Genomic DNA, 15,114 nt, shown 5'->3' with positions numbered 1-15,114 from the left:
AACTTCGCTGCAAATTGAACAAAGCAAAACATGATTTTTATGCGAGACAAATTTCCACAGAAAGTAACGGTAGAAAAAGAATTTTTGGATATTCATTCCATTTTTCAGCTGACTACGATGCAGCATTCTACTTTGCATTCCCCGAAATGAAGCAAAGAAGCGAATTAAAAAAGAAATATTGTAGGACATTCTACTTTGCATTACCGGCAATGCCTAAAAGAAGCGAAAAAATTCGAAGGCATTATAATGCTATGCCTTCTAGGACACGTTACCACTAAAAGCGATTACCGATTTTTTGCTGGGTACTTGCATATGTGTGTTTGTGTTGTTATTTGTATGACTTTAGCAATTGCGGTTGATTGAGAGATGTGTCACGCTTTGGTTTTGATCCTTTGATATTACATATTTGTTTGTGTACATTTGAGTTGTTTATACGAAAATGATATTTATCTTATATGTATGTACTGATATACTTTGCATTTTTTATTTAAATTTAATTAGTTTGCTTTATAAAACTCACGCAAACTGCTATGTAAGCGTACATACATACATACATACATATATATGTAATGAGTGTGCGTGCAAAGGCACATCACTATACCAATTAGTGTTAATTAAGAATAACATCCTTCGTTTTGGCCTTTGCATTAATAACAACAACACTTTAGCTTGAACGCGCATAAATAATAATAATTTTTAATGTGAGTGACATGCTATGTCTGCTATGCGAATATTTATGCGTTTAGTAGTGATGCTCAAGCGCATTCGGGATCAAGGCAAAAGACATGAAAAAGACATGGTAACATAACAAATAAGAGATTTTATATGAAGAAGCTCCTAGCACAGATTTCGGTATTTCATACAATTTTAATGGCGTAGAAAATTCTTAGAACATATTTACTTTGCTTGAAGAAATATTGGTTGTTTGGAAAACCTTAAAATTACACTGGGTACTCAACAATTTTTGATCAACTTTAACCACCAAAAAGGAAATAAAACTTTTCTTATGTAGAACTTTATCCTGAGTTGGAATATTTGTTTTCCTGGGTCAGACCTAGTTTCTGAGATATCGGTTGCGACACATTGTGTGATGTATGTACTTGTCATCCTATCGGTTTTATATCAAGAAGATATTTATAAAGGAGACACCAACAAAACTTTTTTGTCTTTACACTCATAAATCACAAAAGTGGTTTAGTCACAATAAAAAAACATACAGAAAATTAATTAAAAAATCATTATTTTTTACAAAAGTTTCTGATTCGACTGCCTTGAAATCAGAAAAAGTTTTCGTACGAAAAAAGTTAGCTACCCTATGCTAGAGAGAATTCTATTAAAAAAATTTTGACTTTCTACATCGCGGAAAGCACACTGGCACTCAGTTTTTGGATCATAATATTATAATTATCGGTAGATAACTCACACTATGCTGGAATTTTGATATATTTAAAAAATTATTTATGGTTCTTGGAGTAATAATCACGTAGGACGGCAATACAAATCTGGCTTAGCTTCTAGAGGAGAAGAACCGATTTTATCATTCATTAGATTCTCTCATTGCATTTCTTATCAAGTTCACGGTGTCACACCATCAGGTAGGACCCAGGTTCAATCCCTAATGCGAACATTTTGTAATTTTTATTTTTGCTTTCATTTCAGCAAAAACATAAATTTCTATCATTTATCAATTACTAGGAGTATTCTTTCAAATTCATATATAAATGTCTGAAAATATTGAAACTTTTGCAAAACTGTTAGAAATATTTCTGGTAGTTTTTTAAATTTTCTGGCCAATTATGTGATATAAACAATCCATTTCTTTTTTTATAAAATATAGTTTAAAATCGAGTCAGAGCTAAAGTTCACCTCTCATGTATTAAACACAATGGCTCTAAAGCATAAAACGTGAGCTTAGGCTCCGACTAGGTTTTCACTACAAATTTTTGAGTTTGAGCTCACCCCATCAGGGCAAAATTGTAGTCTGCACTTAAGCTCACTTTTTATGAATAAGGCCCAACATGTACCTTTCATTCAAGAATGCCCATCTGTACACCCAGTCGTATACTCGACTTGGAATTTTTAAAAAATAAGTATGTATAATCCCACATTAATCGAAAAAATAATCAGTAAAGCAACCCTTTTCACATTCGAAAATGCATTTTCGGCAAGGGAGCGCAATCTCTTGTGCGCCACACAGTATGGAAATTGAACTTTTTTAACGACAAATTCTAACACCTCGAGAACGAGAGCAGATAGCGAAAAAAAATCCAATCTCAAGAAATCTATTTACGTGGTCGCAGGAACAGAAAAATGCATTTAATTTTTTTTTTATGAATTCATTACCTTATGTTTTTAGGTAAAAAAAGACAAAAAATCAAAAGGTTCACTTATGAAGGTTATTTTTAAGGTCAATATAATTTTATATTCAATGTGACATTCAAAATCACCTTGAAAAGTAAAATTTTTTATTTTTTATTTTTATTGTTTTGCCTAAAAACAGGATGTAATGAATGCTAAATTTTTTTTTTTTTTTGAGATTTAGGCGTTATAAGTGGCGTAGCTTGGAAAAATCTTTCAAAATAAGAAAAAATCAATAAAAACGGTTCTCACAAGGAGCATTTCGCAAAAAAAAAAATAGTCGCTTGTTTCTTCGTAATAACGAGCCATGTAGCGCTAGAAGAACGTATACAGTGGTACAAAATCATTTGTTAGGCAACAGTCTTCGACGAATGGAGGAAAAACAACAAAGAACAGTAAATAGTATCTCAGCAAGCAAAGGCGAGCTCTCACACAACTCATTAAACTCATTATGCTTAAAAATCAGGGACCTGCACTTTTATAGCTTTTATAATAAAAGTCGTTAAAAAAAGTTATTTTTGGACTTTTATTTTATTTGAAATAAAATACTCGGTCAAACCGGACAGTTATTTTTTAGTCTAGTAATAACAGTTAAAGTTGGCCAAATATTTTTTGAAACCTAAATAAAAGTCCTCTACTAATAATATGTAAATAAACGGCTTATCCAAATTAAACAAACTAGGTTGCAAATAAAAGAGGACTGCAATAACTTTCAAACTGAAATATCTAAACGTGGAATGCCACCTATTGAAGAATATTTGAATTGAATATGTTATTGAATTACCACAGAACAAAGCTTGGGACAGTGAATTTCCTTTGTTTTAAATTAGAAAATATATTTCATACTTTCGTTAAGATATTTCTAAACGAAATGCTTGGAAGCTACATATTTCAGTACTTTTTTATTTATATTTATTTTTATTTTTAAAATTGTATAAATGATGGCGAGGAATATCTTTAAACCCGATGAGACGAATTTTAGCAAAAAAAAATTTTCTAAATAAATAAAAATTTTATTTACTTTCTAAGCCTCTACAAAATTGTTTGTTCTCTAATACTTTAATTTTTCACTTTTAAATAACGGAAAAAAATTACAAATATGTATCTCAAAACTTTTTTGTCACCTACTCAATACCACTTTAAGCCTGATCTTTTTGCTTAAGATTTCTTAGTGCTTAGTAAAAACAATATCACTCGGGATTAGCGGTACTTCCAAAGTAAAAAAAAACGTATGCCTCACATGGGCATCACTAACACTAACCGCAAGCAGAGAAAGCGTACATCAAACGCAAGAATAGAATTCCGTTAAACAACACGGAAACTATGGCAATTTATTTAAGCTACTAATTATGTATGCACACATACAAATTATTCGCAATGTACACATGTACAGCTGTTTCCGTATTAGAACACTACTCATTAAAAACCGCAAATTAACTTACAAAAAGCTCAAAAAAAAACTAAGCAAACTATACATCACTATGCTGCTCGTCGCGTGTTATAATTTCAGACGCATACTTTAAATACACCGCTTAGTGATGATTGCATACTTCTAGGCGCATAATAGCATGCGAGTGAATGTAAAACAAACAAAAAACGAGTACTCAAAAAAACAAAAAAAAAATCTCAAAACAATGCCGCCAACTACTAGCATGCATTTTGCATACTTCTTAACACTGACTTTACACAAAACATTTGTTTTTCTCTTATTATTTCTTGTACAATTTAAACCACTTCTTTCTTACATAATACATGTATGTATGTATGTAAATATTATTTTTTAATATATTTGTTTGTGTGCTTAATTAGCGTCCAGCACGCCAGCCGCACGCATGCCACATTTTTACTCAACACTTTCACGCTACAGCTATGTAGCTGACCGGCTGGCGGCTTGACCGTCGTCTGCCTGCCTGCCCGCCTTGTCTGGTGGCACTCCATTGTCGTGCGCTTGGTTTGTTACTCATACGCCTGGTCGCACACATTTGCATGCCAATGCACAAGTCACTCGCTTTAGTCGCATATCCACATACATACTTACATATGTAGATGTGCATTTGCAAATATTTGCGCGCACGAATAATGTATACAATTTTGTACAACAACTACAATATATGTACGTATATGCATAAGTGTGCAAACATTTATAAATTTGTTGTATTTAGTAAGAGTGGAGTGGGCAGTGGCATGCAAGCGGCTTTGCGTTGGGCAGCTTCTACCGCTGCTGGGTTCGGCTTTTGGTAAGCTTAAGCCAGCGTAAAGCAGAGAATATGATAAAATTTACTACGACACGTATTTGCTTGTCTTTTTTTAACCTTTTTTCCGTTTCTCCATTTTTTGCTCTACTACTTTCAACTCTGCAACTTTATTATTTTTCACTTTACATATTTATATTTTCCCGTTGTTGTTGTTGTTGTTGTTGTTCTTTATTGGCAGCATTGCCGTGTTTACACTAATGCTTGACTGGCGCTTACTTACAATTTACGCTCACATATGCCGCATTTTATTTATGCATGTGCGTGTGCGTGTGTGGCAGCGTTGTCTGTTGCTCGACACGGCTGCTGCTGCTGCTGCCACTCAGCTACTACCGCTGCCGCCGCCGCCGCTATTGGTTGCACCTTTGCCACTTGAATGCATAATTCAACATGCATTTTTCATATCGTACATATTGTTGTGCTACTTATTTATTGTTGTTGTTGCTTTTTTGTTTACGTTTTAATGCTTAATTGATTTTTAATACTCGAATTGAATTACATTGATTTTTATGTTTGCAAGTTTATTTTTATTTATTTATTTTTTTTTAAATAATTAACGCTTGTCTCTTGTTGCTAAATAAGTATGTACGCCATGAACTTTGCTGTCTGCGCTTACTGCGCTCATTTAAAGAGGCGAGGCGGCACGTGCATTTCAAGTGCTTGTTAGCGCTGGCATTGCTTTGGGTCTATAATTTTTTTTTTTAGCATTAATTGCGCCACTAATTCCACAAATATTTGACTCATTTGACTTTTGCGTCAACACACACAGACGCGCAGTCACTTATAAACGTACAACCGACGACTAATTGTATACAGGTGTGCTAGCTTTCAGCCAGTCAATCAGGTGGCAGGCAGCCAATTTGTCTGTGCTGTCGTTAATTTTCCAGCGCAATGATTTTTAAATTCATTTCGATTACTTAATTGCAGACATTCGCGACGCTGCATGCGCTCGAAACGATTCGCCTTTTTTTTCGTTTACTTTAACTTCTTTGCAAATTTTACTTCATTAGGCGAACTCAATTGAAGGCAATTGTACTTACATACATATGTACCGTTGTGCGACGACGCGTATACTTAATCGACCGATTTTCTCGAACGTTTATGCTTAAATGCTGCAACGCGTAACTTTTCGCGTAAATTTAAAACTTTTTCCGGAAAATCTTTCGCTTACGATTTTTTCGACTTTCTTCTTCTTTTAGCTTTCTTTGGTTTATTTTCGTAGGTGCATATGAATCTCTGTGTGGCTTGCAGGCATTCAATATCCATACGCGCGCGGCTTATTTTTATAGGTAGGATTGTCTGTGTAGGTGTGCGTGCGCGTTAGAGCTCAAGTGGACATACTACATGTGTATAAAGTGGAAGATATGTATGTGTGTGTGTGTGTGTATGTTAGCGTGCGAGCGTAGTCAATAAAAATCCACTTAAATACTTAAGCAACAACAACACATATGTATGTGTCTGCCACAAATTCTAGGCAACAATAGTAGGCCTAACAGATTGCTTGCCTTCATCTTTCATCTACACTGCGATGCATATGTATAGGTATTTTTTCACTCTCGTTCGCGATTCAAGGCAACAATCATAATTACAAAATTTCCACATACACTTTTAGCCACACTTATGTATGAGCCCAACCAAGACACTTCAACAGCATCGGCAAGTGCTATGCTGTGCTTTTTTGCTTAGTGCCAAACACATCTTTGCGCCACTCGAAAAGCAAAAAAAATCGCCCGAAATACTTCGTACATATACACACACAGAGCTGTTAAAGCACCATTGCCTTCGCCATCGCCACTTCAATGCTCTGCATGTAATAAGTATTACACATACGCACGCGAAAAGCACACAAAAAAAAAATCTGTAGCACAATAGCCAACCAATGAGTAGATATATAGACCCGTTTCGTAGTGATTCGCAAAGCAAACGCAACTCAGCGCAACACTCGACGAACACTTTAACACTTAAACGACGCTAGTCATTCCGTTTAGCACATCTTAACCGGTTGCAGCACCTAACACGACTGAGGTAAACGCACTTGAAGAACATAACTTTTTAGAAAAACTCGCCAACAGATATACACAAACACGCGCACACACATACGAGCATATAGCAATTGCAATCATAGCTCACTTCAGCAATGACAATCAGCAGCAGCAGCAGCAGCAAGAAACACTCAGCACAATACTCAGCATGTCAAATAAGCCGAGCAGCAACAGCGAGCCTGTGAGCTTACCAAAGAATATACGAAACAATTGCTTGCAACTTGCGAAGTAAAAGGGGAAAAAAGAAAGAGGTCATCGTGTTGTTACAGCACGCGCTCGGCAGCCGAAAACGCTCCTTATCGGCCGAACTACGCACGCGGCGAGAGCATGCACACACACAAAGGACGAACAATGTGCGAAGTTGGCTCAAACCAAACAGCATAGTTGGCTAAAAGCCGCAAGCACTAAGAGCGCCATATTTGATTTCTCGCTCAGCTAACAAACAAAAAAAAATTGAATGTGCTGAGATTCATCAGTTGAGCGCATATCCTGCGAATGTATCGCAAATTGTGAAAGGCAAACAGAATGACCATCAGCTGTAAAGGAATTTACTAATTACACTCACTCATTCAGCGCGCAATTCAGCGCAATGCAGTTTGCGCAACACACAAAAGAGTGTCTGAGGTCGTATTGTTGCAGTGTGAAAGAGAGTAAGCATGTAACCAGTGTTGCCATTTTTGATATTTTCCGGCTAGATTTATTACAAACACATCTCACATGTTTGTATTTTCCCTCGTCAGCAAACACAAAGCAAGGTTTCTAAGCGTTCCACCTTATCCGAAATCTGCGTGGGTAGACTGGTTTTTGAGCCCTTTCGACACTCACATCACCTTTAGGAATGAGCCAACGGGTGGCAGTGGTTGCAGGACGAAACCGGTGAATTTCTACAAGGATGAGTCGAAGCTTTACGGAGGTGTTGAGCATTAAGGAAGCAGTCCAATGTCTGTTAAACTGCTCGACAATAAGGTGGAATCAAAACTTTGTCTTAAGCAGCCTAGATTCAGTGACCTAAGTACAAAATAAATTGTGCCTTTGCAAAAATGCATTGTTTTTATCTTAAACACTAATACTTTATTTATTAATTTAGCTATTTTTCTTAGCCATAACTAAAATTATGATTTAGCCTTTTTAGATTTATTTGTTAGTCCATTTAGACTTTTCTCTGAAAAAGTGCTGGTAACACTGGTTCTCACTGGCGCTTCATAACAAATACTTTCCCTTAAACTCGTTATAGTGATTTCACTCAAATTCTCTACTACAGTGCCTAGTGTTTTTAGCGTCATCTAGCGGTAGCAACCCCCAAGCCGTTTTTTTTTTTTAAGTAAAAAGTGGTGGTTTTATTGTAAATCGTAAGTAAGTACATATATGTAAGTATATTTAAAACTCACCCTCAGTAGGTCGCATACTAGGAAAAGCACTGATTTTGTTTAGCTCTTATTTCTTCTTCTCGCTTTTACTCAATTGACATACCACCCATTAAGTTTTGTAATGCAAAATTGTAGGCATTACAAAAATACATTTTTATATCCGCTTTGGGGTTTTTCGGCGCTGTTGTTGCTAGGAGCAAATAGCTTCGCTCATAGCGGAAGCACGAGTGGTGAAAAGCTTAAGTGGGAGTTTAAAAGTTCCTCACCGTAATACTAAAATAAGAACTTGTGACAGCAGTCAACAAGACGCTCAAAGTTACACATACCTACCTAAAAATTCTGATCTTACGAAAATTAGCAAACACATTTACACTTTTGTTTTTGTAGCATGGCATAATTGAGTAGTTTGACTATTATTTAGTACTGAGGACTTTCTGATGACAACATTGAGGGGAAAGTAATCAATTTTTGCCCATGGCTTAAACGAAAATGAGGACTTTAATAAGCACTTTTGTTATTAGCGATAATGATAATATTAACACTGATATGATACTCAGCTGTCTTGTAGGGTTGAGGGCAAATTTCAAATGTCTAAAGCTTCACGTAGATTTTTGAGAATTTTTTGCTGACTGTCCTAATTTTCAAAAGGTGTAAATTTACAACCTAGTAAATGCGAAAATAAAAAAATTGAAGAGTGATCTGTTATTTATCTTTCTGAAAATTAATTTATCGCATAAAATAATGGTATTTTAAAATAAACTATTATCGCCCCATTGTCGAAATTCGAGCACTTCACTTTTTTCAGACACGTTTTTCATTTTGCCTGGAAAGTTTTTAGGCACCGGCACCGCAATTGACTTTGGATAAATTGAAGTAGATGTTTGTTGAGCGTGCTTCAATATATCCCTCAGTCATTGAAGAAACAATAGCGCCAAAAAAACAACACATAAATGAGATTCTTAGATTGCGGAGAAATTGATAGTAAGTGCATTCACTAGTGAAATAATTGTTTTTAATACCTTTCATATCAGGTCCTTGAACACTAAATACTACACAAAGACGGCATACAAAACGAACTGGACACATTTCTGAGTTCTCTTAACAAATATCGAAACATAAGGCAAATGTTTATGAAATTCAACACGCCTTTGCCTTCTTCTGCTCCATGACAGTGTTTTTTCTTCCATTTAGTGGAATAGTGGACGCTCCCCGAAGGAACAAGCTAAGCGATTCCAATTTTGAAAAGCTGTTTTTGCTTAAAGCAAATAATTATTAGGCTGCACTTTTTTAAATTGTTCTCATAGCTAATACTTTGTGTTATTTTTTATTACATACATACTGTTTCCTCTAGAACGTCGTTTAATTTATAAGGTACAAAATTACTTACGGGATAATCTCCTGCTTTAGAACTAAAACGTGACTACAATTTTTTTTATGTTTTTGAAAGTCTTCAATTTTGTCGATAAATATCGGGAATTTGATATATATCGATGAATTTCAAAAACACTGATTTCCGATAACTTGACTTTTTCGTAAATTCCGATAACTGTGCGTTTCAAAGGCTTAATAAATTTCGATAACCCTAAAAGTATGTATCTCGAAATAAATCGATAGCTCAATAAAATTTGGATACCTCTATAAATTTCGATAACTCCGTTAATATTGATCGCTCCATATTTTTCGAAAACTATTTATAAATTTCGATAACTCGTTACACTCTGATAACACGATAAATTTCGATAAGCAGTGATAACTCGATAGACCTTGAAATTTCGACAATTCGATTTATCTTGAAAATTCCAAATACATCATTTCGATAAATCGAGAAAAATTCAGTAAATCAATAACTATCGATAAGTTGAAAGAACTCGATGCTTTACGATAACTCGATAAATTTCGTACACTCTATAAATAATGATAATTCAATAAATTTCGATAGCATTAACTTGACCAATTCCGATAATCCCATAAATTTGTGTAGCTCGATAACTAGTCGTAAATTTCGGCAACTAAGTTTCTACGTTCATATCCAAAGAAGTTTTTTTTCTAGAAACTTTTTTTCTTTTGATTGCCCTCTTCTTGCTGGTTGAGCGAGGCGGGCAATGAAATTTGTCGGTAGAAAATGGAACGCCATAAATTTGAATTTATTAACCATTCATTCTATTTTTATCGATTCAAGGATAAGTATCATTTCATTTAGGAACCCGCAATTTCTTTTTTTTTTAATTTTAACTTTAAGATTATTTTTTACGAAATTCCCATATATAGATTTATAACTAGAATATTAATTCATTTCAAGTATAATTTTCTTTCTTTAAAGCTTTTTCTTACCAAGTGACCGCACGTTTAGCAAATATACAAATATAAAAATTTTAATGAACAACCGTTTGTTGCTCATACATTTGTACTTACATATGTATCTCTTATCAACAATTCAGTAATTAAGCTAAGTGCTTATACCAAATTGTTTGCGTACATTCCTTAATACAATTTACCAAAAAAAGAATATTGTTTAATTGAAAATATTTATGAAATCATTTCCCGCATGTGTACTTTCCCAAAAGGCTGCTATGCACATACGTAAATAAACTATGACAATAACAATAAAAAAATATTAAATCGCATCCAAAATCACTTACCTCGAAGTGCCCGGTTAGTATGAGACCTGCTTGTGCTAAATATAAAGTTGATGCTGAATCGAAGACCAATTCCTGCGGTTCCCTCACCACCGATGTGGTTTCATTCAATTCACAGTCGTAGTAGAAGAGCACCTTGTCGCTGAGTACCTGAAAAGAAAGTGTTGTCCACTCCTTGCCCCTATACGGCAACTGATAGCTGACCAATTTCCGACTGACGCTATTTTGATCTGACTGCGTGTAGAGCAGCGAAACGTTCCACATATTTTTAATGACAGGCGATAGATGTAAGCCCAATTGAACCACCGTATCCAAAGGATTCACCACGCTAAATAAATAGCCGCCCTTGGGACTGTTGGGTAAGAATTTGACAAGTATTGCAAATTCGTAGAGTTTCTCCGGCAATAAGACGCGATAGGATGTCTTCACATCTGATGTGGGAAAGAATTTGTAGGAGGGGAAACCATCATCGGCCTCCTCGTATTCGATGCCTTGCGAATGTACGCTAATCATGTCCGTGAGTGAGAATTCACCGAAAGCATCTGTGGATGGTTGAAGAAAAAAAAAATTTTTTCGGAAAATTGCTTGAAATCATAAAAATTCCACATTGTAAAATATGTATGTAGATATTTATGTTTTAAAATGCACAAATATTTCACCGTCGAATGGCAAACAAAAAAAAAACGCAATTAACATTTCACCGCCAACAAATTGATTGTTATAGACAGCGTTCGCTCTGTTGGAGGCAATAAAAAATTAGTAGATATCTATTGCAAAAAACTTGGCGTAAAAAGTTAACATTTCCATTGAAAGCTGCAAAAGTTGAATTGCAAGAATTGCTTGTATAATTTGGAATTGCAGTTACAATTATTTGTGTAAATCTTTTTTTTTTATTTTTTACTACAAAGCTATGCAGTTTTTTAATGTGTTTTTTTTTTTTTAATTTCGTTAAATGTATTGATTGCCATAACACACATACGCTTTGTACGTACTAACAATATGAAGCGCCTAAAATCATGCAACATTTTTTTTATTGGTAGCGAAAGCTTGAATTTGTTGCTACAGTAAAGGCTAAATATATTAGGCCAAGGTGCAAGCAATTACACTTTAGCATTTTTGCAGTGATCATCGATTGAAAGGTAGACGATCCATCGTGTATTTTTTGTAAATGAAAAATTAAAAAATATAATCAAAATCTACTTATGGAGGCACAGAAGATCAAGAAAGAATGACTGGATAGGAAATAAAAATAAATTATTATTTTTCGGAATTAAATACTCGAATCATTAATGAAAGTTTATTCGTTATTTGAAAGTTCTTGATGATGAATGAAAATTTATTCTTATTTTTTTCATTCAATTATTCATATATTATTTCCTGATCAGCGTTAGAACTTCACTACGATCGTAGTAGATTCGCTACGTTTTTTGACGAAAGTTAGAAATTTACTACGCTACTCCGCTTTACTCACGATCTACTTCGGTTTTCTTTCCCAAATAATAAGGAGCACTTATTGCAGTATCTGAACTCCAAAAATTGTCTTAGGGCCGGTTTTTTCAAGTATCTAGCTTTTAAAATTTATCTGGCCTTCAAACACTTTTTTGGCTAAAAAATACTACACTTTTTTTGTTTTTAAATAGAAGAGGTCAAAGCGTGATTGGCTTGTACGTATGCAATTTTTTAACTTTTGAAATTTTCTAAGGCCAAGAAATAGTATTAAAATGTAGATGATAGAGTTTTCAGTCAGAGTCAGTTTGGTTCTATCACGTCTTTTTTTTTTTGAGATGCTAAATAGTAGTTGCACGACACGATTAAAGGCTGTGAATTATTTTATTTTTTTTTTAACTAAAAATGCAAATTATGACCAGCTAACATACATAAAAAATACATATCTAGTACGGAATTTCTTTTTCTGCTACGCTTTTCACATCACTTACTCCTATTTAGGCTTGCCGCAGTTCTAACCCTCTTCCTGATTACGCCCATCCGTGCACTATATTTAGTCACATTTTCAACGCCGACAATGTGGTCATTTTAAGATCAAACTGAAACAAGTCAAAAAGTGAGCAAACATATTTTTTTTCTTTCTAAAATATCTTTAAATCCTGACCTTATCCAACCAAACCATTTAGAAGTTATATTTTCAATTAAGACAATTTATCTAAAACTACGAACGTATATCCTAATGTTTAGGCCAAATTTTTTATGTGTATAGTAACTAAAAAAATTCATACTTTCGTAATCCTATCAAAGGAGACCAGTTAAATTAAGAAGTGCACAAAATGTGGATGATCAAATCAGACGAGTTTTCTAGTATAACCAATCGATCACAATGTATTGGCATTAAGAATTCTATGAAAAATACTTCAGAACAAAAAGGTTACGACGGCTAATAACCCTTACCCGAGACCCAGAATAATAATTATTTCATGGTGGAGTTTTAAAAAAGTCTTCCAAATTTACGTAAAAATTATAAAAGTCTTTTGATACCAATTACGACATTTTTTTTTAAATCATTTATAACTATTATTTTAAGACTTACATAATAGAAGTATTTTCATAAATATTATAAGCGAGATAAATATTTTGAAGTCTTCAAAGACTTATATTATAAAAGTCTACTGATAATAATTATGAGTGCGATAAAATTGTGTATATAGTCCCGAACGGTTCCCAAACCAAGCCCCAGGTCCCAAACTACTCCCCAACTAGTCCCGAACTAGACCCCAACTAATCCTGAAATGCTCTTGAACAAGTCCCGCCTTTTAAGACTTAGAAATTTTTTTTCGCACTCCTAATTATTATGAAAAGACTTTTACAATATAAGTCTTAAAATAAAAGTATTTTAAGACTTAAAAATATTTATCTCAATAATAATTATCTATTACGAAAACATTAATAATAAATGTCTTTGAAGACTTAAAAATATTTACTTCTATAATATAAGTCCTGGAATAATAAGTATAGATGACTCGAAAAATATTTTTCTTAATATAATGATTATTGATTGACTTTTATTCTTTTCTCTTATAATAGTTATATCTCTGACCCTAACTCCCCGGTATTATAACGCAGGTCCGTTCACAGAAGGTGCTTCCTTCTTCGTAAGCTGACTTTAAAGAGGATTTCTAAGGAGCCTTTTGCTTTCCCTACCATAAGAGCAAATCAATAGAATCATCTCCAATCTCCAATGCAGAAATTAGTGCTCGATCGGGGTCTGCCATTTTACGAAGGAAACTTTCAGTAACCGCGTCACTAAGTCAAACGCAAAGATAATGAGAAGCGAGAGCTGCGTACTACAATTCCATAGCACGCAGGTTCGCTCCTCGCTTCAATCATCAAAACAGTTTTTATTTGTATTATTTCATTTTATTTGTACATTTTATTTTACTTTATTTAACTTCGCGTTCTTTTCTTTTATTTTGTTTAATATTATTAATTTTTTTATTAGTTAATAAAAATTTTTAGAGTTTAGTTAAATTAAAAACGTCAAAAATAACTAACTAAAAACAACATAAAAATATATACCTAAGTCATAACTGAATGAATATAAATAAATAAATAAATTTTCTACTGGCCATGGCCGTCGAACCGACGACCTCGCGGCTCTTTAAACCGCATTACTGCCGTTTGTCAAGGCCCAATTTTGATCGGGCCAACTGCGCCGTTAATCCGGATCAACGTTCGTATCCTAGTAGTCTGTGAAATTAGCCTTTTTCGCACTTTTTTTTTAAGAATGAGAAGAAACGGAAATATGTAGAAGATAGGGTAGAAAAAAACTATCCCGGCGATTCAATTGAAAATAGGGTGGATAATGAGAATTATAAACCAAATCATCTTTTACCGTAAAATGGTTTGCACTTTATTACTTTTAAACTCGTAATTATTGCATATTGTAGTATATGCAGTATATGTAGTATTGTATAGTAGCATATTGAAATCAATTCATAAAACTTACCCTTAATAGATTGTCCTTGGAGACCATCGATACACCAAGCTGCCGGCAGTAGTCCAATGCAAAGAAATAGCGCAATGATGATGGGTAACATTTTGCGGCCAATACTGTAACACGTCGCTTGCCAATCGTATATGCTACTATGCGCTTTGTTTTTGTAAATGTTGCAGCTGCAAAAAGGGTGAATTGAAAATAAAATTTTGTTATTGTCATAAATTGTACTAGCAAAAATTGATATAAAAGTGGCAATAAAAACGACTACAAATGCATGTGAGTGTATAAAGGAAGAGCACATACATACATATAGTGTATGCACTTTGCATACTTACATAAACATACATACATATGTATTTATATGCATTTACATATGCAATGTGTGCACGAAATTGTCTGTAGTAACACTAAATCATTTGGTTATACATGCACAGTTATAAAATGCTCTCAAACGAGCATAGATTGATTGCCACAAACGATACATGCATCCAGTAGGTACGAGAAAAAAAA

General features: G+C 34.1%; 1 protein-coding gene across 1 annotated transcript in view; it reads right to left on the bottom strand.

The window, feature by feature from the left end:
• LOC118746906 (collagen alpha-1(XVIII) chain) overlaps positions 1 to 14,780 on the bottom strand; it is a gene marked incomplete at both ends in the record, with an annotated part of 818,664 nt that extends 803,884 nt beyond the window's left edge. The window contains 2 exon segments of the mRNA XM_036480887.1: positions 10,659 to 11,197; positions 14,614 to 14,780. Of these exon segments, the coding sequence (XP_036336780.1) occupies positions 10,659 to 11,197; positions 14,614 to 14,780 (706 nt within the window).
• Between the last annotated feature and the right edge of the window lie 334 nt (positions 14,781 to 15,114).

The sequence above is a fragment of the Rhagoletis pomonella genome, unplaced genomic scaffold (assembly GCF_013731165.1).
Source record: "Rhagoletis pomonella isolate Grant_MI unplaced genomic scaffold, Rhpom_1.0 Rhpom_scaffold_00011, whole genome shotgun sequence".
Lineage (NCBI taxonomy): Eukaryota > Metazoa > Arthropoda > Insecta > Diptera > Tephritidae > Rhagoletis > Rhagoletis pomonella.
This window is presented reverse-complemented; position numbering and strand designations above follow the sequence as displayed.